Raw genomic sequence first — 27,619 nt, forward strand, 5'->3', positions numbered from 1 at the left:
CCCCTGACACCAGGGTCAATTTAGCATTGGCCAATCAACTTAACCTGCACATCTGTGTGAGGCACGGTGGCACAGTGGGTTCGCACTGCTGCCTCACAGCGCCAGGGACCCGGGTTAGCACTGCTGCCTCACAGCGTCAGGGACCCGGGTTAGCACTGCTGCCTCACAGCGCCAGGGACCCGGGTTAGCACTGCTGCCTCACAGCGCCAGGGACCCGGGTTAGCACTGCTGCCTCACAGCGCCAGGGACCCGGGTTAGCACTGCTGCCTCACAGCGCCAGGGACCCGGGTTAGCACTGCTGCCTCACAGCGCCAGGGACCCGGGTTAGCACTGCTGCCTCACAGCGCCAGGGACCCGGGTTAGCACTGCTGCCTCACAGCGTCAGGGACCCGGGTTCAATTCCGGCCTCGGGTCACTGTCTGTGTGGAGTTTGCACATTCTCCTCGTGTCTGCGTGGGTTTCCCCTGGCTGCTCCGGTTTCCTCCCACAGTCCAAAGATGTGCAGGTTAAGTGACTTGGCCATGCTAAATTGTGCTTTATTGTCAGGGGGATTAGCAGGGTAAATATGTGGGGTTACGGGAATAGGGCCGAGGTGGGATTGTGGTCGGTGCAGACTCGATGGGCTGAATGGCCTCCTCCTGCACTGTAGGGATCCTATGGGATTCTATGGATCTTTGGACTGTGGGAGGAAACCAGGAAACCAGAGCACCTGGATGAAACCCACACAGACACGGGGAGAATGTGCAAACTCCATAACAGTGTGCCAGCAAAGGAGGGCTTTGGTGAGTCTTGGAGTTTAATTGCTGCCGCAAAACCATCGGACATTGGGCCAAGTGCTGGTAAATGGTATTAGGTGGAAGGTCAGGTGTTCCTTGTGTCTTGGTGCAGGGTCTTTGGGCCGAAGGGCCTCTTCCGCACTGTATGATTCTAAGACGTGGGAGCAGAAGTAGGCCATTCAGCCCATCGGGTCTGCTCCCAGCCAATGAGATCATGTCTGCTCAGTTACAATCCTCAACTCCACTTTCCTGCCTTTTCCCCATAACCCTCGATTCCCTTACTGATTAAAAATCTGTCTGTCTCAGCCTTGAACACACTTAACGCCCCAGCCTCTACAGCCCTCTGCAGTAATAATTCCACAGGTTCACCACCCTCTAAGAGAGGAAATTCCTCCTCATCTCTGTCTTAAATGGGCGACTCCTTACTCTAACATTGTGCTAATCTCCTTGACACTAAGGGGCAATTTAGCATGGCCAATCCACCTAACCTGCACATCTTTGGACACTAAGGGGCAATTTAGCATGGCCAATCCACCTAACCTGCACATCTTTGGACACTAAGGGGCAATTTAGCATGGCCAATCCACCTAACCTGCACATCTTTGGATACTAAGGGCAATTTAGCATGGCCAATCCACCTAACCTGCACATCTTTGGATACTAAGGGCAATTTAGCATGGCCAATTCACCTAACCCACACATCTTTGGATACTAAGGGCAATTTAGCATGGCCAATCCACCTAACCTGCACATCTTTGGACACTAAGGGGCATTTAGCATGGCCAATTCACCTAACCTGCACATCTTTGGACTGTTGGAGGAAACTGGAGCACCCGGAGGAAACCCACGCAGACACAGGGAGAATGCACCAACTCCACACAGACAGTGACCCAAGCCGGGAATTGAACCCGGGTCCCTGGCGCTGTGAGGCAGCAGTGCTAACCACTGTGCCACCGTGCCGACTCAGAGATCCCACCTCAAGAAGTATCTCCTGGCTGTAATTCAGCATTTTGGGGCATCTGAGGGATGGGAAAGGTGCTCGATCAACCCAAACTATAATATTTTAACATTCCATGGCCAGAGTCGATGACAGAACCAGTCGATGGTTATGTTTGTGAATCAAGGAGGTGGTTAATTAGCTCGGAATGAAATATCGCCTTTTACTTTCTCCAGGTCAGAAACAGAACAGCGAAATGTGTCTACTGGGAGAATTCAACTGATACTTGGTCTGATCTTGGTTGTAAGATGGGCACTTCAAACGCCACCTTCACCGTGTGCAGCTGCACACATCTCTCAAGCTTCGCTGTTCTCATGGCGCTGCATGAAATTAAGGTACGTCTGGAAAGAGAGAGGAGGGAGAGAGAGAGAGGAGGAGAGAGAGAGAGAGGAGGAGAGAGAGAGAGAGGAGGAGAGAGAGAGAGAGAGAGCAGAGAGAGAGAGAGAGAGAGCAGAGAGAGAGAGAGAGCAGAGAGAGAGAGAGAGCAGAGAGAGAGAGCAGAGAGAGAGAGAGCAGAGAGAGAGGAGGAGGAGAGAGAGTGGAGGAGAGAGAGAGAGAGCAGAGAGAGAGAGAGAGAGAGGAGGAGAGAGAGTATGAGAGGGACAGAAAAAAAAGTTTATTTATTAGTGTCACAAGTAGGCTGACATTAACACTGCAATGAAGTTACTGTGAAAATCCCCTAGTCGCCACACTCCGGCGCCTGTTCGGGTAACACTGAGGGTGAATTTAGCACGGCCAATGCACCCTAACCAGCACGTCTTTCGGACTGTGGGAGGAAACCGGAGCACCCGGAGGAAACCCATGCAGTCACGGGGAGAACTTGCAGACTCCGCACAGACAGTGACCCAAGCCGGGAATCGAACCCGGGGCAGTGACGCTGTGAGACAGCAGAGCTAACCCACTGTGTCCACCGTGCTACACAAGGGAGGAGTGGGGGAGATCTGTTTTTCAATGAATTTCTACGGGAGGTGGGTGTCGCTGGCTGGGCCAGTTTTTATTGCCCATCCCTAGTTACCCTTAGAGGGCCAGTTGAGAGTCCGCCACATTGCTGTAGCTCTGGAGTCACATGTAGGCCAGACCGGGTAAGGACGGCAGATTTCCTTCCCTAAAGGGACATTAGTGAACCAGATGGGTTTTACAACAATCCACAATGGTTTCATGGTCGTCAGTAGAAATTCAAATGTCACCATCTGCCATGGTGGGATTCGAGCACGGATTCACAGAACATTACCCTGGGTGTCTGGATTCCTAGTTCAATGACAATCAGCGATCGTTCATCAGGCCTACAAGCTGCCCCTTGACCCATCTGAGATGAGGCAATCTCGAAAGTTCTTTCCAACTGGCGATGGTCTGGTGTTGTCCAATAGGATCAGCAATCTCACTTGGAGCAGGTTCGAGTGAGAAATGTGACACTTCACACCCAGACATTGCTGCTGTCCCTGCGTCCGGTATCTGCGGACAATGTAGACGGGGTGTTTACCCTGGATTTTACCACATCGCAACAGCATGTTCGAGCTCCCTCATTCCTTAGGTCCAACAGCATGCACCACTTTGCCTCAGTCCAGCAACAAGAATTTGTGGCGCAGTGGTTAGCACTACTGCCTCACAGCACCAGAGACCTGGGTTCAATTCCGGGCACAGGTGACTGTGTGGAGTCTGCACGTTCTCCCCGTGTCTGCATGGGGTTCCCCCAGGTGCTCCGGTTGCTTCCCGCTGACCAAAGATGTGTAGATTAGATGGATTGGTCATGCAAAGTTGCCCCTTAGTGTCCTAAGATGTGCAGGTTAGGGGGATTGGCCATGCTAAATTTCCCTTACTGTCCAAAGCTGTGCAGGTTAGGGGAATTAACCATGATAAAGAACATATGGGATTACAGAGATAGGATGGGGTTGAAGGCCGTGGGCTTTTTACTCTTATGTGAGGAATAAAAGAATGACCAGGGTGAGGTTAGGGCCGGTCAAGGACAGTAGTGGGAACTTGTGTATGGAGTCAGTAGAGAAAGGCGAGGTGATGAATGAATACTTTTCTTCAGTGTTCACCAAGGAGAGGGGCCATGTTTTTCAGGAAGAGAAGGTGTTACAGGCTAATAGGCTGGAGGAAATAGATGTTCGGAGGGAGGATGTCCAGGCAGTTTTGAATAAACTGAAGGTCGATAAGTCCCCTGGGCCTGATGAAATGTATCCTAGGATTCTTTGGGAGGCAAGGTATGAGATTGCAGAGCCTTTGGCTTTGATCTTTGGGTCCTTGCTGTCCACGGGGATGGTGCCAGAAGACTGGAGAATGGCGAATGTTGTTCCTCTGTTTAAGAAAGGGAATAGAAATGACCCTGGTAATTATAGACCGGTTAGTCTTACTTTGGTGGTTGGTAAATTGATGGAAAAGGTCCTTAGAGATGGGATTTACGACCATTTAGAAAGATGCGGATTAATCCGGGATAGTCAGCACGGATTCGTGAAGGGCAAGTCGTGCCTCACAAATTTGATAGAATTTTTTGAGGAGGTAACTAAGTGTGTTGATGAAGGTAGGGCAGTTGATGTCATATACATGGATTTTAGTAAGGCGTTTGATAAGGTCCCCCATGGTCGGCTTATGATGAAAGTGAGGAGGTGTGGGATAGAGGGAAAGTTGGCCGATTGGATAGGTAACTGGCTGTCTGATCGAAGACAGAGGGTGGTGGTCGATGGAAAATTTTCGGACTGGAGGCAGGTTGCTAGCGGAGTGCCGCAGGGATCAGTGCTTTGTCCTCTGCTCTTTGTGATTTTTATTAATGACTTAGAGGAGGGGGCTGAAGGGTGGATCAGTAAATTTGCTGATGACACCAAGATTGGTGGAGTAGTGGATGAGGTGGAGGGCTGTTGTAGGCTGCAAAGAGACATAGATAGGATGCAAAGCTGGGCTGAAAAATGGCAAATGGAGTTTAACTCTGATAAATGTGAGGTGATTCATTTTGGTAGGACTAATTTAAATGTGGATTACAGGGTCAAAGGTAGGGTTCTGAAGACTGTGGAGGAACAGAGAGATCTTGGGGTCCATATCCACAGATCTCTAAAGGTTGCCACTCAAGTGGATAGAGCTGTGAAGAAGGCCTATAGTGTGTTAGCTTTTATTAACAGGGGGTTGGAGTTTAAGAGCCGTGGGGTTATGCTGCAACTGTACAGGACCTTGGTGAGACCACATTTGGAATATTGTGAGCAGTTCTGGTCACCTCACTATAAGAAGGATGTGGAAGCGCTGGAAAGAGCGCAAAGGAGATTTACCAGGTTGCTGCCTGGTTTGGAGGGTAGGTCTTATGAGGAAAGGTTGAGGGAGCTAGGGCTGTTCTCTCTGGAGCGGAGGAGGCCGAGGGGAGACTTAATAGAGGTTTATAAAATGATGAAGGGGATAGATAGAGTGAACGTTCAAAGACTATTTCCTCGGGTGGATGGAGCTATTGCAAGGGGGCATAACTATAGGGTTCGTGGTGGGAGATATAGGAAGGATATCAGAGGTAGGTTCTTTACGCAGAGAGTGGTTGGGGTGTGGAATGGACTGCCTGCAGTGATAGTGGAGTCAGACACTTTAGGAACATTTAAGCGGTTATTGGATAGGCACATGGAGCACACCAGGATGATAGGGAGTGGGATAGCTTGATCTTGGTTTCAGATAAAGCTCGGCACAACATCGTGGGCCGAAGGGCCTGTTCTGTGCTGTACTGTTCTATGTTCTATGTTCTATGTTCTATGTAACATGTTCTGCCAGAGAGTCAGTACAGACTCAATGGGCCAAATGGCCTCTTCTGCACTGTAGGGATTCTATGATTTGATTGCACCTTTATCACAGTTGAATATCCCACAGGTTCCTTCATGGGATTGAATTATTTTTTTTAAATTGACACCATAGATGCATTCAGGAGAGACTAAAAGCATGATGACAGAGGTCAGTTTTATGATGTAACTGATGGGTGGTCAGAGATATGGAGCAGTCTATGGAGGGAGTTCCAGAGCTGAGGGCCTGGGCAGCTGAAGGCACGGCCACCAAATGTAGAGCGATAAATATCAAGGATGCGTATCTACACATGCCCCCCCTCTCGCCCCGTATGTCCAAACAGGACATGCCTACCTCCCATTCTCAGTGCTAACAGTGTGGCCCAAACAAGCCTTGTCCCATCCCTCAAATCATTACTTCGACAACAACCCAAGTGAGGTTCCCTGACTGTCCAGTGGGTGGCAGGACTATACAAATCGGAAGGCTCCAGACTGCGCTGGGTATGTTGACCTCAGTGAGGCTGGCAGTCGCTCGAACCCACCTCAGGACCCCAGACTCAAGGGATGGCAATTTAATTTGATTTGATTTATTATTGTCACATGTATTAGTATACAGTGAAAAGTATTGTTGCTTGCGCACTAGACAGACGAAGCATACCGTTCATAGAGAAGGAAATGAGAGAGTGCAGAATGTAGTGTTACAGTCATAGCTGGGGATTTTGAAAGAGTTAGAATGAGAGTAAAAGATAGAATTAGAAGGTAGGCTCGGCACAGCTTACAAGAAATCGCCTCGTTCCAGCGCCATCTTGGGTTCCTGCCCCCGTAGTATTTTCCCCAAGGCCGCAAAGGATTAGATTTGATTTATTATTGCCACGTGTATTGGGACACAGTGAAAAGTATTGTTTCTTGCGCGCTATACAGCCAAAGCATACCGTTCATAGAGTACACAGGGGAGAAGGAAAGGAGGGAGTGCAGAATGTGGTGTTACAATCATAGCTAGGGTGTAGAGAAAGATCAACTTAATATAAGATAGGTCCATTCATAAGTCTGACAGCAGCAGGGAAGAAGCTGTTCTTGAGTCGGTCGGTACGTGACCTCAGACTTTTGTATCTTTTTCCCGACGGAAGGAGGTGGAAGAGAGAATGTCCGGGGTGCATGGGGTCCTTGATTATGCTGGCTGCTTTGCCGAGGCAGCGGGAAGTGTAGACAGAGTCAATGGATGGGAGGCTGGTTTGCGTGATGGATTGGGCTACATTCACGACCTTTTGTAGTTCCTTGCGGTCTTGGGCAGAGCAGGAGCCATACCGAGCTGTGATACAACCAGAAAGAATGCTTTCTATGGTGCATCTGTAAAAGTTGGTGAGAGTCGTAGTGGACATGCCAAGTGGTTAGCGCTGCTGCCTCACAGCGCCAGGGACCTGGGTTCGATTCCCGGCTCGGGTCACTGTCTGTGTGGAGTTTGCACGTTCTCCCCGTGTCTGCGTGGGTTTCCTCTGGGTGATCCGGTTTCCTCCCACAAAGATGTGCAGGTTAAGTTGATTGGCCGTGCTAAATTGTCTCTTAGTGTCAGGGGGACTAGCTAGGGTAAACGCATGGGGTTCTGGGGATAGGGCCTGGGTTGGATTGTGGTTGGCGCAGACTCGATGGGCCAAATGGCCTCCTTCTGCGCTGTATGATTCTATGGTCTCCTTCGCCTCCTGAGGAAGTAGAGGCGTTGGTGGGCTTTCTTAGCTGGTTACGGGCGGGTGCAGGGTGAGCCAACTCAAAATGCTGTAGAAATTAGCCATCAGCCAATGGCAAACTGTCTCTAGAAAATGGAGGGGAGGGTGAGGAGTGAGGGTGGAATGTCCCGCCCTAAGTGTTGCCCTATGACGGAGGCTAAGGGCCTTCAGTTGGCCTTGTCAGTAGGTTTTAAGACTGATCTCTTTCTCTTTATTCTCAGGATCCTTCTCACATTTACAACCTACACCTGATCACCAACATTGGCATTATTCTGTCACTGGTGTGTCTCTTCTTTTGCATCCTCACCTTCATCCTGTGCCGTCCCATTAAAAGCATTCGGACCACCATTCACACTCACCTCTGTGTGAGCCTGTTCTTGGCGGAGTTACTTTTCCTCACTGGAATATCAAGGGTGGGAAACAAGGTATGGATTGTGAATGTTGGTCACTTTTGGTCAGATCCCATCTAAAGTTTAGTTTATTCATCAGTGTCACAGTTTGGCTTACATCTACACTGCAACGAACTTACTCTGAGGGCGGCACGGTGGCACAGTGGGTTAGCACTGTTGCCTCACAGCGCCAGGGACCTGGATTCGATTCCCGGCTCGGGTCACTGTCTGTGTGGACGTTGTCTGCATGGGTTTCCTCCGGGTGCTCCGGTTTCCTCCCACAATGTGAAAGACGTGCTGGTTAGATGAGTGTGGCGACGTGGTGATTTTCGCAGTAACTTCATTGCAGTGTTAATGTAAGCCTACTTGTGACACTGATAAATAAATTTTAAACTAAACCTTTTAGGACTGAGGCGAGGAGAAATTTCTTCACCCAGAGGGTGGTGAATGTGTGGAATTCACTCCCACAGAAAATAGTTGAGGCCCAAACGTTGTGTGATTTCAAGAAGAAATTAGATATCGCTCTTGGGGCTAAAGGGATCAACGGATATGGGGGAAAGGGGGGGATCAGGATATTGAATTTGATGATCAGCCATGATCAAAATGAATGGTGGAGCAGGCTCGAAGGGCCGAATGGCCTCCTCCTGATTCCGATTACTTTTCTTTCATCCGGCAGTCCAACCTCATCCATGCTTCCTGCCTCAACTTAATCCGGTTGGAATGAAGCTTCCAGCACTGGAAGTGGCGGGGTGGGGGGCGGGGGGGGGGGTGGGCGGGGGGGGGGGGGGGGGGGCGGGGGGGGGGGGGGGTGGGCGGGGGGGGGGGGGGGTGGGCGGGGGGGGGGGTGGGCGGGGGGGGTGGGTGGGGGGGGGGGTGGGCGGGGGGGCGGGGGGGGTGGGTGGGCGGGGGGGGGGGGGGGGGTGGGCGGGGGGGGGGGACAGACCCTGCAGAACGTCCGTTGACCTCGGGCAGGATTTTCTAGTTTTGGGGCACACGCGGTGGGAAAATCCCGCCCCCAGCGTTGTTTCGTGTTGGGTTATGTTGGCTGTTCCTACCTCTCTTCACCCTCCCTCTCCCATTGGCTCACGGGGTTAACAAGGGCTACACGTTTCCCCTTTCAGATTGGCTGCGCCATCATTGCCGGACTCCTGCATTACCTGTTCCTGGCCTGCTTCGCCTGGATGCTTCTGGAAGGTGTCCAGCTTTACCTCATGTTGGTAAAAGTCTTCAAAGCGAAGAGCCTTCAATTGAAGTACATGCTTCTGTTTGGTTACGGCTTTCCACTGCTGGTGGTTGGGATCTCGGCAGTGGCGTACTCTCAAGGCTATGGCACACAAAAATTGTAAGTGTGGCTTTTATTTTAACTTCTGATTCCAAGTATTGGAACACTGTGTTTGAGCTTTGTGTGGGAGATGGAATTATTCTTCAAGGCTTGGCCCTTTTATTTCATGGGAATTGGATAAGTCAATGAAGAGAAGGATTGGCTGAGTCACTTATGCGGAGAGATGATTGGCCAAATAGCCTCCTTCTGGGCCCTACCCATCCAATGGATCCCCAACTCTCTCGGGACTTTTGCTGTTGTCTTTCATCTTGTTCAAGTTCTCTTGTGCCTCCCCCTCCCCCCCTCCAGTCCTCCTCCGCACCCTCCCTCTTCACGTCTGCCTTGACGGGTGCTGTCAACCAGTCAACCACCACAGGGCTGAGCCCAGTTCAGCCCCTCGACACCTGCACTTTGAACCCAGGGACACAGGTCAAAGGTCATCGGGTCTTCAAACCCCAGGGACACGGAGGTCTTACTGAGTGTCCACGCCGCGTTCCCGCTTCAGCGAAGGATTTGGCCGCCGTTCGCTACGGCTGGATGGGAAAATCCCGTCGGCGCGAATGGCGGTAAGATTCCGGCCCAGAATCTTCAGGCCTTCCAACCTAGGGACACAAATCAAATGTCTTGTATCGCTCAGTGACCCCCCCCTCCCCCAGGCCAAATGTTGGGACTCCTATCCCAGGGACACAGACTAAACATTGGATCTTTTATCCCAAGGATTCAGACTAAATGTGGGCCTGACTGAGGGCAGAGTTGCTCTTACAGCAATGAAGCCCTGGGAGGAGTAGGTTCAGTTGGGAATGGCCATTTGGGTAGAGATTTTGGGGGGCAGGGGGTGGTAGGCAGCATCTGTAGGATTGGGACTGGAGGGAGAAAATAGTGGTTATGGATGGGGAAGGGAGGGGGAAAATGTCGGCAAAAAGATTGTGGTTTTGAAAGCTATTCCATTCCTGTCTCTATTTTCCCCTAGTTGTTGGTTGGATCTGGAATCAGGATTGTGTGGGCTTTTCTGCTTCCTGTCTGCATCGTTATTCTGGTAAGTTTAGTCGGAGTGAATGCATAAAGCCACCTGTCTGTGTTCATGGCCGCCTCTCAATGCCCCTATTCCAATCTTGCGTCTGCCCCCTCCCCCCCACTAACAGCGAGTCGGACAAGGACAGCACCTCCCACCTTCCCCATCTGCGTCACCTTGGAAACATAACGGCCATTCCCTCACTGTTGCCGGGTCAGATTCCCCCACCGAACCGCACCGCGGGAGCCCAGTTACCAGGCAGGGTTAGAATACCTACAGAAGGAGGCCATTCGGCCCGCCGAGCCTGCACCGGCAACAATCCCATCCTGGCCCTATCCCTGTGACCCCACATATACACCCTGCTAACCCCCTCACGCTAAGGAGCAATTTAGCATGGCCAATAAAGAACAAAGAACATTACAGCACAGGAACAGGCCCTTCGGCCCTCCAAGCCTGCACTGACCTTGTTGCCCAACTGAACTAAAACCCCCTACCCGTCGGGGACCATATCCCTCTATTCCCATCCTATTCATGTATTTGTCCAGACGCCCCTTAAAACTCACTACCTCTGCTTCCACTACCTCCCCCGGCAGCGAGTTCCAGGCACCCACCATCCTCTGTGTAAAAAAACCTGCCTCATACGTCTCCTTTAAACCTTGTCCCTCGCACCTTAAACCTGTGCCCCTAGTAATTGACTCTTCCATCCTGGGAAAAAGCTTCTGACTATCCACTCTGTCCATGCCTCACATAATCTTGTTCCACTTCTATCAGGTCGCCCTTTAACCTCCGTCGTTCAGAGAGAACAAAACAAGTTTCTCCAACTTCTCTTCATAGCTAATACCCTCCATACCAGGCAACATCCTGGTAAACCTAACCCACACACTTTTGGAGTGTGGGAGGAAACCCACGCAGACACGGGGAGAACGTGCAAACTCCACACAGACACTGACCCAAGCCGGGAATCGAACCCGGGTCCCTGGAGCTGTGAGGCAGCAGTGCTAACCACTGTGCCACCATGCTGCCCCTGGGTTCAATTGGGCAGCTCACCAACTCATTCAAGATGGGAAGTACATGATTGGCCCACACACGATTGGCCGAATGGTCTCCCTCTGTGCCATAAAGAGTCTCTGGTTCCACATATCAGCCTTGCCTTCCCGCAGGGGTATTGTCACTGGACTGGTAATCCAGAGACTTGGGTTCGAATCCACCCGGCAGATGGTGGAATTTGAATTCAATAAAAAATATTTGGAATTAAAAATCTACTGATGACCATGAAACCATTGTCGATTGTCGTAAAATGCCATCTGTTTCACTAATGTTCTTTAGGAAAGGAAATCTGCCATCCTTACCCGGTCTGGCCTACATGTGACTCCAGAGCCACAGCATTGCAGTTGACTCTCAAATGCCCCTTTGAAATAACCTCGCAAGCCACTCAGTTTAAGGGCAATTAGGAATGGGCAACAAATGTTGGCCTTGCCAGTGACGCCTTGTCCCATGAAGGAATAAAAAATGTGTAGAAATGGGTGGTGAAGGACCTTGGCAAACATTGTATTCCAACGCAGCAGAAAATGCTGGGAAGTCTCAGCCGATCCGACAGCACCTGTGGAGAGAGAATAGAGCCAACGTTTTGAGTCTGAATGACCCTGCGTCAGATTGTAACGGATAGTTATCATGGTCAGGGAAAGCCTTTAAATTGTCAATGTTATGAAAATCAACTTCGTAATGCGCCAAGGTGAGATTTGAACACAGATTCTCAAGGTTGCTTGTCACTCTTAGTCCAAAAGATTGTGATTTTAAAAAAAATTCATTTTGTGGGACATGGGCGTCGCTGGCTGGGCCAGCATTTATTGCCCATCCCTAGTTGCCTGAGGGCAGTTGAGAGTCAACCACATTGCTGTGGCTCTGGAGTCACATGTAGATCAGACCGGGTAAGGACGGCAGATTCCCTTCCCTAAAGGACATTAAAGTTTATTTATTAGTCACAATTTTTGGAGGGCTGAAGGGCCTGTTTTCCTGTGCTGTACTGTTCTTAGTAGGCTTACATTAACACTGCAATGAAGTCACTGTGAAAATCCCCTAGTCGCTGCACTCCGGTGCCTGTTCGGGGAGGGAGAATTTAGCACGGCCAATGCACCTAACCAGCACGTCTTTGAGACTGAGAGAGGAAACCGGAGCACCCAGAGGAAACCCACACAGACACCAGGAGATCGTGCAAACTCCGCACAGTCACCCAAGCTGGGAAGCGAACCCTTATCCCTGGTGCTGTGAGGCAGCAGTGCTAACCACTGTGCCACCCATGATGGGTTTTTCCAACAATAGGCGATGGTTTCATGGTCATCATTAGACTTTTAATTCCAGATTTATTTGTTAATGAATTCAAATTCCACCAGCTGCAGTGGTGGGATTCGAACCCGGGTCCCCAGAGCATTAACTGATTGTCTGGATTAATGGTCTGGTGATAATACCACTAGGCCATCGCCTCCCCTATCCATCATTAAATCATTTGATCAGATCTTCAAACAAAGCAGACAGGGGTTAGTCCATTGGGAGATGCAAGATTGTGGAAAGGTTGATTGACAAACATTGTCTATCCCAAGTACATTTCTCATTTTCTCTTTTTCCATCGCAGGTCAATGCATGTTTCTTTATCATTACCGTGTGGCGGCTCGTTGACAAATTTTCAAGCCTCAATCCTGATATGAACGAGTTGAAGAAAATCAGGTGAGGAGATTTGGTGCATGATAAACACATGAATAGGATGGGAATAGAGGGATACGGTCCCCAGAAGGGTTTCAGTTCAATCAGGCAGCATTATCGGTGCAGGCTTGGAAGGCCGAAGGGCCTGTTCTTGTGTTGGGAATTCTTTTGTTTGTTCTATGTTCCTATACATCGCGGTTCCTGCACTATTATCTTCATTCTCACCCATAACTCAAGCGACTGAACCCAATCCTTTTTATTCACACGATGTGGACATCGCTGGCTAGGCCCAGCATTTATTGCCCATCCCTGATTGCCCCTTGAGAAGGTGATGGGTGGGCTGCCTTCTTGAACCGCTGCAGTCCCCGAGGTGTAGATGCAGTGTAGATACAACACCCACAGTGCTGTTAGGGAGGGAGTTCCAGGATTTTGACCCAGCCACAGTGAAGGAAAGACCGATATGTTTCCAAGTCACGATGGTGCGCGATTTGAAGGGAAGCAGGCAGCGGTTTTTCCCAACTCACTCTTCTTAATAATTTGTCACAAGCATCCAATCCCTCACAGATCTTGCTGTTATGATTTAGAATCTCTTCACCAATGAGTCAGACTCAAAAGGAGGCAACCACTTAATAAATTATTTACAACAGATTATTATATATCGTGTTTACATATATAATTCACATCCCTAATTCTTCATATGCTGTTATTTGTTTAAAGGTGACCTTTCTAACCTATGACCTTGGGGTCACCTGCTCTCTAAGGCCTTGCAGTTAGGCCCTTGAGGCCCAGACCAGCTCATCTCAGCTCCTTTTTGTAATTAACTGGGCCTCAAGGGCCTAACTACAAGGCCTTAGAGAACAGCTGACCCCAAGGTCAAAGGTGAGCGAGGTTAACGAATAAAGCCTATGAAAAATTAGGGATGTGAATTGTCTCGCATATAGATATATTATGTAAACATTATATGTCATAGATTAATCTGTTAAAATGAATTTATTATTGTCCAGTATATATGTAGAAAAATTGTATATAATAATATTTCAGTATTTTATTATTGTCCAGTATATATGTAAACATTATATATAATTTATTAATAACATATTAAAGTTTATTTATTAGTGTCACAAGTAGGCTTACATTAACACTGCAATGAAGTTACTGTGAAAATCCCCTAGTTGCCACACTCCGAAATTGAAAATGAAAAGTCGCCACCCTCCGGTGCCTGTTCGGGTACACTGAGGGAGAATTTAGCATGGCCAATGCACCCTAACCAGCACGTCTTTCGGACTGTGGCAGGAAACCAGAGCCCCCGGAGGAAACCCACGCAGACACGGGGAGAACGTGCAGACTCCGCACAGACAGTGACCCAAGCCGGGAATCGAACCCGGGTCCCTGGCGCTGTGAGGCAGCAATGCTAACCACTGTGCCACCATGCTGCCCAGTTCATTGTCATTAATAATTCATTATAATTAACTTATTATGCCTTGTCGAATGGTGGACCAGGCTGGAGGGGCTGATTGGGGGTACCTCTGCTCCCATTTTGTATCACATGCCCGTAAATGCCCTCTGAAATGGCCAAATGAGCGAATTAGCCATCAAGATACCAGCCAAACTTTCTCAAAGGGCATGTAGGGATATGGGCAATAACTGTTGGCTTTCCCAATGACACCCTGATTTTGTGAATATATTTATACTTCTTTATAAAAAGATAAAGAGAAACATAGGATTTTGAACCAGGGACCATGGACAATTAAAGCCCCCCATTCACTGTTGCTCTAAGAACTACCAGGGGAATTTTCATAATGCTATTGATGTAACATGAGTGGGAAAATGGCGGATGGTTGGACGAGTCTTCTACCCATGGTGACCTCATGCCTTACCTCATGCCTTTTCTCAGGACTTTCACCTTCACTGCCATTGCCCAGCTCTGTCTCCTGGGATGTACGTGGATTTTCGGAATGTTACATTTCCAGGAGGGAACCATTGCCATGGCCTACATCTTCACGATCATCAACAGCCTGCAGGGGGCATTCATCTTCATCCTGCACTGTCTTCTCAACAAGCAGGTGAGAGTCTGAATTCACTGGAGAGGAAGCGTCACTCCTCCAGGTTAGCTCAGTGAGGCTTAACCCTCGCGGAGACCAACCTCAGAACAGAAACACTTCCAAACTGTCAATTCCAGGAACACTCAGCACTGCCGCCACCAGTTGGACTTTCGTTTTAAGGTCCAAGTTGTGTTTTTTTCACCCCACCCTTTAGAACCATAGAATCCCTACCGTACAGAAGGAGGCCATTCTGCCCATTGAGTCTGCATCGACTATCCAAAAGAGTCTCGGACCCAGGCCCACCCCCTTATCGTATCTCTGTAAACCTATACAGTTAGATTGGCCAATTCATCGAACCTACAAACCTTTGGACACGAAGGGGCAATTTAGCATGACCAATCCACCTAACCTGCATATCTTTGGACACTAACGGGCGGTTTAGCATGGCAAATCCATCTAACCTACACATCTTTGGACACTAAGGGGCAATTTAGCATGGCCAATCCACCTAACCTACACATCTTTGGACACTAAGGGGCAATTTAGCATGGCCAATCCACCTAACCTGCACATCTTTGGATTGTGGGAGGAATCCGGAGCACCCGGAGGACACCCACGCAGACACGGGGAGAACGTGCAGACTCCACACAGACAGTGACCCAAGCCGGGAATCGAACCTGGGACCCTAGGCGCTTGTGAGACAGCAGTGCTAATCACTGTGCCATGCTGCCACCCATGTTTTGGCAGAGAGAGTGGCAAAGAGCTCAGTTCAGTCACCCTCCTTCCACCACAGTGGGCAGTGGCGAGCGGGTTCGGTGGCACTGAGTTTGAACATGGCTGAGCGCTTGTCTGGCCTCACCGTATATCAGTGCCAGTGAATCCGTACCAACTCCACATATCTGTTACCTTGCAGGTACGGGATGAATACAGCAAGATCTTCATCATTGCCTGCCACATGAAGAAAACCTCAAAGTACTCAGAGTTCTCAACTGCTTCTACCCAGGTAAGTGTGTGATCAGATCCAACCAATCTTTTTATTATTCATTCATGGGACATGGGCATCGTTGGCTGGGCCAGCATTTATTGCCCATCCCTAGTTGCCCTTGGAGGGCAGTTGAGAGTCAACCACATTGCTGTGACTCTGGAGTCACATGTAGGCCAGACCGGGTAAGGACGGCAGATTTCCTTCCCTGAAGGGACATCAGTGAACCAAATGGGTTTTTTCTGACAATCGACAACGGTTTCATGGTCATCAGTAGATTCATAATTCCAGATATTTTTTATTGAATTCAAATTCCACCATCTGCCGTGGCGGGATTCGAACCCGGGTCCCCCAGAACATTAGCTGAGTTTCCTGGATTAATAGTCTTGCGATAATACCACTAGGCCATCGTCTCTCCAGGGAGGAGGGAGCCCATCTCGGTGGCCATATTGTTTCAATCAGAAGACACTCCCCAAATGTATTAACTGGCACAACGGGGTGGCTCAGTGGGCGGTATCCTTCTCTCTCTGTCAAAGAGACTTGAGCAGAAAACGCAGGCCGAGACTGCCCATGCAGCACTGAGGGAGTGCGGCACTGTTGGCTTCTGCCAACTGTCAACTAAGACATCAAGCGTTAAGCACCATTTGTCTCCTCAGCTGAGTTGAAAGCTGACGCAACACTAGACAAGCACCATGTGAGTTAGCCCGTTTGTAAACCCTACATTTGTCCCTCAACAAACAGCACGAGGGGTTTGGTGGCACAGTGCAAACGTGGGCTCATAATCCAGAGGCCAAGGCCTTTTACTGATTATTCATTCACAGGATGTGGGCGTCGCTGGCTAGGCCAGCATTTATTGCCCATCCCTAATTGCCCCATGAGAAGGTGGTAGCGATCCGCCTTCTTGAATCATTGCTGTCCCGGCGGTGTAGGTACACCCACAGAGCTGTTCGGGTAACGCTATTTGAGGCGGGTTCAAATCCCACCACTGCAACTGGTGGAATTTATAATCAATGGATAAATCTGGAACTGAAAGTTGGTCCCAGTAACGGTGACCATGAAACCATTGTCGGAAAAACCCATCTGGTTCACTAATGCCCCTTTAGTGAGGTGAATCTGCCGTCCTTACCCGGTCTGGCCTACATGTGACTCCAGACCTACAGCAATGTAGTTGACTCTTAACTGCCCTCTGAAAATGGCCGAGCAAGCCACTTAGTTTAAGGGACAATTCGGGCTGTGCAATAAACAGGGCGGGGCCCACGCCCCACAAAAGAATAAACAGAACGTGTATTATGGAGTCATTGGCACGGTCCTGGTTTCTGGGATCTTGCTGTGCATACATGGGCTTCAACGATGCCTAAACGGCACGAGCTGCGGTCTTGGGGTTGTGAAAAGTGCTACGCAATTTGGGGCCCGGATTTTCCGACCTTGCCCACCACTGGGATTCTCCAGTCCCTGCTGCAGTGAATGGAGATTTGGCTGAGTGCCAAATTGTCGCGTCGGCCAGCGAGGGGTTGGGTGGTGGGGGAGGGTTAGCCAGCATTTATCGCTCACCCCTGTTCAGAGGAGAGCCAACCACATTGGTGTCGCTCTGGAGTTGCGTGTAGTCATGATGTGGAGATGCCGGCGTTGGACTGGGGTAAACACAGTAAGAAGTTTAACAACACCAGGTTAAAGTCCAACAGGTTTATTTGGTAGCAAAAGCCACACAAGCTTTCGAGGCTCTGAGCCCCTTCTTCAGGTGAGTGGGAATTCTCACTCACCTGAAGAAGGTTGCGTGTAGGCCAGACCGGGTAAGGGCGGCAGATTTCCTTCCCTCGAGGGGCATTCGTGACCCAGATGGGTTTTTCCGACAATCAGTAGATTCTTAATTCCAGATTTTTAAAAAATTAAATTCAAATTCCGTCATCTGCCGTGGCAGGGATTCGAACCCGGGTCCCCCAGAACTCAGCAATGCCACGAAGAGAGAAACTGCTTAGCCGTTCCAAACAATATATTTTCCTGCTTTTTGTTTCCCCAGGGGCTGAGAAGTACACACGAGACGGGAATGTGAGAGGAAGTCACAGTGCCCATACAGGGCCATCCGGAAAGCTGCTTGAACATGTGCAATTGTGAGAGAGAGAGAGAGAGATGGCTTCACACTGACTCTCTCTGCTTGTGACTGGTAGCAGCCTATTTGCCCCTGCACTCTGTCACTCAGTCTTCCTGCTTCAATCTCTCTGTGTAAATGCGGTACGAGTTTTTGGAGGAGAGGGGAGGGTGGAAGAGACAAAAACATTTTGCCATTCGGGAATTCAGGAAGGTTCTAACCCACTGGGGCGCATCTGCTTACACGATGCTAAGATTGGGTGGGTGATAGCGCGGGGGGGACAGGACGGTCAAGGAAATGATCCTCTCGCCATGAGGGACCGGGATTAAATCCATTCCCGGGCAAACCGGGTGGAGTTTCCCCTTGTTCCCTCTCTATCCGATTATAAATCCCAAAAGCGCAATGGGTCTTCCCAACCATTGGACCAGGTCAATACTCCCATTGAAACAATGTCTGGAATTGTCTGTCCATCGTTCCCGCCAGCGGGATTCTCCGGTTTCCCGCCAGCGTGGGGTGGCGATCAATGGGGAATTCCCATTGACAGTGGCGGGAATCCCGCCACCAGCAAACAACGCGCCACCTCCCGCCACCGACAGGGGAAACACGCGACTGGGAGGCCGGGGAATCTCCCCCGTGGGTCTCTGATGTGTTGCGCAGTGGGGGCTTTTTACCCTGGACCCTGGTGTGGGTCTCTGAAATCGGGGCTGCTCCCCACACTGGAGCGAGCGCCCTTGCTTCCAAACAAGTCAACGATTACCCATGTCTCTCCAGTCCCCCAGCATTCCATATCTCCAAGTGCTTTGGAATTTGGTCTGAGAAACAGGGTGGAGGAGGTGGTGGGTGGGCGAGTCTGTGCCAACAGTGCCACTCAACCGGTGATAACTCCCAGACCAGCCAGGTACGGTACAAAGGGGGTTGTGGTGGCATCTGCGGTTCTGTGGATTGCTTTGCCCCTGTTCAAAAGAGATTAACTTGTGCCCTTACACCATTGGTGGCGCTAGCCCGAAGCAGAGGAAGCAAATTTAGTTTGATTTTTTTCGTGGAGATATTTACAAAAACATTTTTTTTGATGTTTTTATTTGCTTCCTGGAGTTTTTTTCCCCCAAATTCGGTTAGGTTGATTGGCCATGCTAAAATTGCCCCTTAGTGTCCTGAGATGCATAGGTTAGAGGGATTAGCTGGTAAATGTGTAGAGTTATGGGGATAGGGCCTGGGTAGGATTGTGGTCGGTGCAGACTCGATGGGCCGAATGGCCTCTTTCTGCACTGCAGGGATTCTATGATTTTATGATTCTACCTGGGCTGCCCCATCCCAAACTGTGCGGGTGACCGAGAGCCAAGCTCCAACCCACAGCTCTGCCCGCGCCCATCGGGCATTGCGATGGGGCAGTCAGCGCTGAGGCCAGCCGTCACCTTCTTGCCATCTGCCAGGGCGCTGGCACTGTCGCCGCTGGCAACAGACTGGGCGGATGGGAACACAAGATGGCCGATGGGCAGTGGAGATTGGGAAGTGAGCTCATGGGGCAGAGATAGGCCATGACATGTACTCTCTCTGCCCCTCCACCCTCTCCTCACCCTGTTGCCTGCCCTCCTCACCTACCGGGCACTGTTACGATGAGTTGTGGTTGACGCAAAGACAGAACCAGCTTGAATTGAGTATTTTATTGATTCAAAGAAACCAGTGTAAGCTGACAGATTGTTTTGTGTGTGTGTGTGTGTGTGTCTATATGTAAGGTAGATATCAAGTGTACATGCTTGTGCATGACCGTGCACGTAAGTCATTTGTTTATGGGCAATGATACAGCAATTCCAACCATGGCTCGGCCCTCTATAGTGGGTTCAACGACCTCCACACAGTTCACGTTAATGTAACAGTTCACAGGAGATTGGCAAACCCAGCACATGGAGAGAGGCACGTGGGGGGTCACGGAAAGAGCAGGGGACTGGGCGGCACGGTGGCACAGTGGTTAGCACTACCGCCTCACAGTGCCAGGCAACCGGATTCGATTCCCAGCTTGGGTGACTGTCTGTTTGTACGTTCTCCCCGTGTCCGCGTGGGTTTCTTCCGGGTGCTCCGGTTTCCTCCCACAATCCAATTCAAGTTAGGTGCATTGGCCGTGCTAAATTGCCCCTTAGTGTCCCGGGATGTGGAAGGTTAGAGGGATTAGTGGGGTAAATACATGGGGTTACGGGGATAGGGCCTGGGTGCGATTGTTGTCAGTGGAGACTTGATGGGCTGAATGACCTCCTTCTTCACTGTAGGGGTTCTATGACTCAATTGTCTCCAACCTGCCTCCATCTTCATGCCACTCAGAGCGGGAGCAAGTTGAGGCAATCGGGACCGTTTACTTAGTAAACAGTCCGATAAGATTTACTTGCAAATGTGATGCCCTTTTCTATGAGTGCGCACGTCCCCACATGTTCACGCCGCAGCCTTGGCGCCATTGCACGCTTTGGCCAGACTACACTTGGAAGAAAGGTAACCCCACAACAAGTTGCTGATGAGGGACCGATATGTCAGAGTTCATGTTCCCTCCAGGAGACAAGAGCAGTGGGGCAGCATGGCGGCACAGTGTTTAGCACTGCTGCCTCACACAACCAGGGTTCGATTCTGGCTTTGGGTCACTGTCTGTGTGGAGTTTGCACGTTCTCCCCGTGTCTGTGTGGGTTTCCTCCAGGTGCTCCGGTTTCCTCCCACACTCCAAAGATGTGTAGGTTAGGGGGATTGGCCATGCTAAATTTCCCCTTAGTGTCCAAAGATGTGCAGGTTAGGTGGATTGGCCATGCTAAATTGCCCCTTAGTGTCTAAAGATGTGTGGTTTAGGTGGATTGGCCGTGCTAAATTGCTCCTTAGTGTCAGGGGGATTAGCAGGATAAATTCATGGGGGTGATGGGGATAGGACCTGGGGTGGAATTGTTGTCGGTGCAGACTCGGTGGGCCGAATGGCCTCCTTCTGCACTGTCGGGAGTCTATGAGTCTCTGAGAAAGGGGCCAGAAACAACATTGTAGCTCATTCCACACTCAACGGAGGGTAACATTCTACACAAAACAAGTATCTCAGTGACAGGCCTGCTTAACCGAAGGAGAAACATATTTTTAATAATCAGAGCACTTCCCCTTGCCGTGAACGGGATGTCCCGAGGACGTGAGTGACCCAGTAGAAATATAAAAGTCTTTCTTTTGGTCAGAGGGCTGGTTGCAATTAGGAAGCATCAGGCAGAGGGATTTGGAATTCCGGAGAATTCAGGGCAGGGCGACTGATACCTGACCGTAGAATGGAGGGAGTGAGAGGTGACGGGGGCTCAGTGAACATTGAGAGCGTCGTGAGTGCAGGAGAGGAGGGATAGAGATGGTGAAGGAATTAAAACTGAGGATCTTAAAGTCGGAGATTTAGAGACTGGCAGTGGCTGAGAAGCTGATGAGGTTCGGGCTGGGCTTTGTTTGAGATGGACTTTGTTTAGGGCTGTAGTGTTTTGAATTGCAAATGTGCATTTCGTTCACACGAAGCCGCCATACAGAATTGGACCCGGAGAGGGCGCTGGAGTCATGTACCTGAGTTATAAGCTGTGTCTGAATCTCGCAGGGTATGAGGCCAAAGAGTTTTGGAAGGGGTTGGCGTGTAGAGAAGGAAATGTGACTGGTGAAGAGAGTGTGGGAGGGCGTATAAGCTGACTCATGACCTAAATACAGAGGGGCCAAATGGCCCGTCCCCATGGACATTTTCCTAAAATTTGAGCATGGGACTGGTGACTGCTGTCTCCTTAAGGGGCTAAGATGAATTGGAGTGGCAGATAGGAGAAGGATGGGCTTGGGATTCTGCTTATCATTGGGTCGGGATGGAGCAAGAGGAGATGCATGAGCTATGGAGACCACCACCCTTTCCCAGTCACCATTCAGGCTGTTGGAGAGCCAATAAGAAGGAGACTCGCAAATTCCACTGGCAATCACAGATTCCAATTGGCCGAGACAGCAACAGATCCATTGGCACTTCATTGTAAATGTGCTCCATAATGGCGGCCATATTGTCACTGTTGACACCTCACGAGCAACAGAAAACTTATCCTGCTCACTTGGCATGAAGCTAGAGTCCAAGTTGGCTTGACTGGGATGCCAAGAGCCATGATGAGCAAGTTCCACAGCAGAGGGTTTACCAATAGTACCTTTGAGTCTGTGATATGGGCGGCATGGTGGCACAATGGTTGGCACTGCTGCCTCACAGCACCAGGGACCCCGGTTCGATTCTCGTCCTTAGGTCACTACCTGTGCGGAGTCATGTCATATCATAGAATCTACAGTGCAGAAGGAGGCCATTCATCCCATCGAGCCTGCACCGACAACTATCCCTCCTATCCCCGTAATCCCACATATTTACCCTCCTAATCACCCTGACAGTAAGGGCCAATTTATCATGGCCAATCAACCTAACCTGCACATCTTTGGACCTTCTCTGCACGTTCTCCCCGTGTCTGCGTGGGTTTCCTCCGGGTACTCTGGTCTCCTACCACAGTCTGAAAGATGCGCTGGTTAGGTGCTTTGACCGTGCTAAATTCTCACTCAGTGTACCCGAACAGGTGCCAGTGTTTAAAAATGCTCTCCATTGCTGGGCACAGTTTTTCAGGTAACTTTTGGAGCCAGAACAATGCACGTTATCCAACATGATATGGCAAGAAGTGGGATAACTGTGTGGAGGTCTGTCAGTGTAACTGCTGGTAATGTTGCACCTGTGCTAATTTGTTAAAATATAAAACTATTTTTTCAAAAACTGTAATGCTATTTATGGATCCAAATCCCATCGATTAACAATTGCTGTTTGGTTTTCCCGGTTATATATTTATATTCTGCTGTTTGTAAATGTTTGTAAATGTTCACATCTTTTGAGTTCTGTTTTAGAAAGTGAGAGAGATTGATTCCACTGAACTTAACTCCCCATCCGGGCGGGGCGGGTCAGAGCGGCTTTGAGTTGGACGCGCGCTTGGACATCCTGCCCAGGGGCAGCACGGTGCCACAGTGGTTAGCACTGCTGCCTCACAGCGCCAGGGACCCGGGTTTGATTCCAACCTCGGGTGACTGTGTGGAATGTGCACGTTCTTCCCGTGTTTCCTCCGGATGTTCCGGTTTCCTCCTACAGTCCGGAAGATGTGCAGGTTAGATGGACAGGCCGTGCTAAATTGCCCCTTAGTGTCTGTCCAAAGATGTGCAGGTTAGGTTGATTGGCCATGCTAAATTGCCCCTTAGTGTCTGTCCAAAGATGTGTAGGTTAGGTGGATTGGCCATGCTAAATTGCCCCTTAGTGTCCAAAGATGTGCAGGTTAGGTGGATTGGCCATGCTAAATTGCCCCTTAGTGTCCAAAGATGTGCAGGTTAGGTGGATTGGCCATGCTAAATTGCCCCTTAGTGTCCAAAGATGTGCAGGTTAGGTTGGTTGGCCATGCTAAATTGCCCCTTAGTGTCCAAAGATGTGCAGGTTAGGTGGATTGGCCATGCTAAATTGTCCCTTAGTGTCCAAAGATGTGTAGGTTAGATGGACAGGCCGTGCTAAATTGCCCCTTAGTGTCTGTCCAAAGATGTGCAGGTTAGGTTGATTGGCCATGCTAAATTGCCCCTTAGTGTCCAAAGATGTGCAGGTTAGGTGGATTGGCCATGCTAAATTGCCCCTTAGTGTCCAAAGATGTGCAGGTTAGGTTGGTTGGCCATGCTAAATTGCCCCTTAGTGTCCAAAGATGTGCAGGTTAGGTGGATTGGCCATGCTAAATTGCCCCTTAGTGTCCAAAGATGTGCAGGTTAGGTGGATTGGCCATGCTAAATTGCCCCTTAGTGTCCAAAGACGTGCAGGTTAGGGAGATTGGCCATGATAAATTGCCCCTTAGTGTCCAAAGCTGTGCAGGTTAGGTGGATTGGCCGTGCTAAATTGTCCCTCAGCGTCCAAAGATGTGCAGGTTAGGTGGATTGGCCATGCTAAATTGCCCCTTAGTGTCCAAAGATGTGCAGGTTAGGTGGATTGGCCATGCTAAATTGCCCCTTAGTGTCCAAAGATGTGCAGGTTAGGTGGATTGGCCATGCTAAATTGCCCCTTAGTGTCCAAAGACGTGCAGGTTAGGGGGATTGGCCATGCTAAATGTGCACAGTTACAAGGATAGGTTGGTTGAATGGGCCTAGACAGAGTGCTCTTTTGGAGGGTCAGTGAAAGACTCAATGGGCCGAATGGCCTCCTTCTGTCCTGTAGGGATTCTATGTGGTGTGGGCATCAGGCCTGTATCCACCCCATTGTTACCTGAGCCTTTAAGAGACAACCCATCCTCAAGACAGGAGAGGCCGTGGAGGGTGGATTGGCCACTCGAGTGTTGCCTCCTCGGAGCACGTCAGCGGGCGTGGGCACGATCGACCACCCTTTCACGGTGCCCCTTCTCCCACCACCCCCCCCACCCCCTCCGACTTTCCACTGCCACTTGTGCCAGTTGGCATCGAGCTGGTGCCGTCCTGCGGAGGCCGCGCTGTCTCTCCGCCTCACCATTCCAGCGTGGCTGTCCACTAAATCCGTCACCTCCGAGCGCGCACGATCTTGTCACTTCATGGGCCCCCGGCCCCCGCTATAACCCCCACTCCACTCCACCCCAGACTGTTCTCTCTGCTTCCTCAGTGTAAATATTTCCTTGTGAGTTTTAACATTGTTCCTTCACGTTGAATAATGTTTGCTTTTTGAAACAGTTTTGAGCAAGACTTTGTTTGTGGTCCGTAAGGCGATATGTCGGGATAACTGCGTATTAAGGCGCGTTTACTGTTGATTTTTAGATGAAAATACATAAATGTATATATTTTTTTAACTGCTGCGTTTTGCACCCTCCGCAACTCTTTCCCACTTCTACGCTGCGGTCTCATCTTATCAGCGGTTCTCTTTTTAAATAAAAGCGAGAGAAGGTTCCGGACGGTCTCCTTTATTGTGACGGTCGCAATCACCACAGTATCTCGTCTGAACACTCTGCACATTCTCACTGAATAAGAGAGGCGATTTTACACTGGGACATGTCAGAGTGATGGAGGTGTTAACAAGGCCTCAGCTGTCCTAGCGTGGGATTTACCACAAGCCCTTTCAGAGGGGCTTGTTTGTTTAAAATTCATTCACGGGACATGGGTGTCGCTGGCTGGCCAGCATTTATTGCCCATCCTTAGTTGCCGTTGGAGGGCAGTTGAGTGTCAACCACATTGCTGTGGCTCTGGAATCGCATGTAGGCCAGACCAGGTAAGGTTGGCAGATTTCCTTCCCTAAAGGACATTAATGAACCAGACGGGTTTTTCCGACAATCGACAATGGCTTCATGGCCATCAGTAGATTCCTAATTCCAGATATTTTTTATTGAATTCAAATTCTACTATCTGCCGTGGCGGGATTCGAACCCGGGCCTCCAGAACTTTAGTTGAGTTTCTGGATTAATAGTCTAGCGATAATACCACTAGGCCATCACCTCCGTGCTTCTGTCTTGCACAGGGCTGTTGAACAAGACTGCGATTGGAAGACAAGTCTTTGTATGCAAAATGATAACTAGGAGACTCTGTGGACTTGTCTGATTTGAGTGGCACAGTGGTTAGCACTGCTGCCTCTCAGCTCCAGGGACCTGGATTCAATTCCGGCCTCAGGTCACTGTCTGTGCGGAGTCTGCACGTTCTCCCCGTGTCTGCGTGCGTTACCTCCGGGTGCTCCGGTTTCCTCCCACACTCCCAAGATATGTATGTTAGGTGGAATGGCCATGCTAAATTGCCCCTCAGTGTCAGGGGGATTAGCAGGGTAAATGCACGGCGTTACAAGGATAGGGTCTGGGTGGGATTGTTGTTGGTGCGGGCTCGATGGGCCGAATGGCCTCCTTCTGCATTGGAGGGATTAGAACAAAGAAAATTACAGCACAGGAACAGGCCCTTCGGCCCTCTGCACTGACCATGCTGCCCGACTGAACCAAAACCCCCTACCCTTCCGGGAACCATATCCCTCCATTCCCATCCTATTCATGTATTTGTCAAGACACCCCTTAAAAGTCACTACCATATCCGCTTCCACTACCTCCCCCGACAGCGAGTTCCAGGCACCCAGAACCCTCTGTGTACTTGCCTCGTACATCTCCTTTGAACCTTGCCCCTCGCACCTTCAACCTATGCCCCCTAATAATTGACTCTTCCACCCTGGGAAAAAGCTTCTGACTATCCCGATTCTGAATCTATGAGGACAGCCTACAATGGGATGTTAAGTCACATCCTGACTCGAGGTACCTCACAAAAGGGGGAGGGCCTCAGAAGTAGCTGAGGTTGACCTCCTGTTAGGCCTTTTCTGTCATCCTTTCACAGGGTGTCATTCAAGAGGGCGGCATCTATTTCCCATCCCTAATTGCCCTCGAGAAAGTGGTGATGTGCCAGTGGTGGTAACATTGGTTCGAAAATCGGGGACTGGCCCAACTCCCCATCAGCCATTTTCGGAGAGAACCGGTTAACGATGACTCCCTTGGGATTTCCGACTGACCGAGAACGCTAAGACCACCCTGGGCCATTGGGGCGGGGGCGGGGGGCAGGGAGAGGGTAGGGAATTTGCCCCAGGTGCCACTTGACGAGAAGGCACCACCCTCAGCATCAAAAAGCAGAAGCCAATCGGGGTGAAGAAACTTAGGGCCCTTCCAAAAAAAGGTCAAATATGACAAAAACAAGCAAAAAAAATTGTTTTTTAAAATTTTGAGTCCAACCTAAAAAGTGTCCAATAAAATAAAGGAATGAAATAATAGCCAATTCGAACCAACCCAAAAAAACCCTCAAAATCAGAAAATGCTGGAAAAACTCTGCAGGTCTGATAAAGTTAAAGTTTATTTATTAGTCACAAGTAAGGCTTATATTAACACTGCATTGAAGTTACTGTGAAAATTCCCTAGCATCTCATAGAATCCCTACAGTGTAGAGGAGGCCATTCGGCCCACACAGACCCTATTCCTGTAACCCCACATATCAACCTACTAATCCCCCTGCCGCTAAGGGGCAATTTAGCACGGTCGATCAACCTAACCTGCACATCTTTGGACTGTGGGAGGAAACCGGAGCACCCGGAGGAAACCCACGCAGACACTGGGGGAGAACGTGCAGACTCCGCACAGACTGTCACCCGAGGCCAGAATTGAACCCAGGTCCCTGGCGCTGTGAGGCAGCAGTGCTAACCCGGGTCCCTGGCGCTGTGAGGCAGCAGTGCTAACCCGGGTCCCTGGCGCTGTGAGGCAGCAGTGCTAACCCGGGTCCCTGGCGCTGTGAGGCAGCAGTGCTAACCCGGGTCCCTGGCGCTGTGAGGCAGCAGTGCTAACCCGGGTCCCTGGCGCTGTGAGGCAGCAGTGCTAACCCGGGTCCCTGGCGCTGTGAGGCAGCAGCGCTAACCCGGGTCCCTGGCGCTGTGAGGCAGCAGTGCTAACCACTGTACCACCCTGCTGGCAGCGTCTGTGGAGAGAGAATAGAGCCAACGTTTTGAGTCAGGTTGATTCCTCGTCAGAGCAGATGGGTATATTCGGCACTCTACTCCCAGGTGCCCGGGGGGTAATCGGTCTACACCTGGACACAGATAAGGCCATGGACAGGGTGCTAGGCCCTGAAGCAGGCCGACTGGAAGGGCGTCCCAGTTACCCTCCCTGCCAACAGAAACTAGGCAAAAAGCTGCGGGACAGAGTAGTCCCTTGAGATAATTAAAGAGGCCCGCAGAAGTTTCTAGTTGATTTAATTTCCAGGGTTGCAAAACCAAGCTAACTCCAGGAGCAATGGTTGCCAGGGCAATGAGCCAGGCAACTGACTATTCATGTTAAGCTATGGTATCTCCGTGTTAATTCAGAGGCCAAATTCAAAT

General features: G+C 50.1%; 1 protein-coding gene across 1 annotated transcript in view; it reads left to right on the forward strand.

The window, feature by feature from the left end:
* Positions 1-24,684, forward strand: part of LOC144507663 (adhesion G protein-coupled receptor E5-like) — an 87,422-nt gene extending 62,738 nt beyond the window's left edge. Inside the window, 10 exon segments of the mRNA XM_078234820.1 lie at positions 1,950-2,108; positions 7,459-7,662; positions 8,748-8,968; positions 9,918-9,934; positions 9,937-9,983; positions 12,589-12,680; positions 14,551-14,719; positions 15,612-15,701; positions 17,698-20,797; positions 21,058-24,684. Of these exon segments, the coding sequence (XP_078090946.1) occupies positions 1,950-2,108; positions 7,459-7,662; positions 8,748-8,968; positions 9,918-9,934; positions 9,937-9,983; positions 12,589-12,680; positions 14,551-14,719; positions 15,612-15,701; positions 17,698-17,730 (1,032 nt within the window). The 3' untranslated portion in view covers positions 17,731-20,797; positions 21,058-24,684.
* The last annotated feature ends 2,935 nt before the right edge of the window (positions 24,685-27,619 follow it).

This window comes from Mustelus asterias, chromosome 19 (genome assembly GCF_964213995.1).
Source record: "Mustelus asterias chromosome 19, sMusAst1.hap1.1, whole genome shotgun sequence".
Classification (NCBI taxonomy): domain Eukaryota; kingdom Metazoa; phylum Chordata; class Chondrichthyes; order Carcharhiniformes; family Triakidae; genus Mustelus; species Mustelus asterias.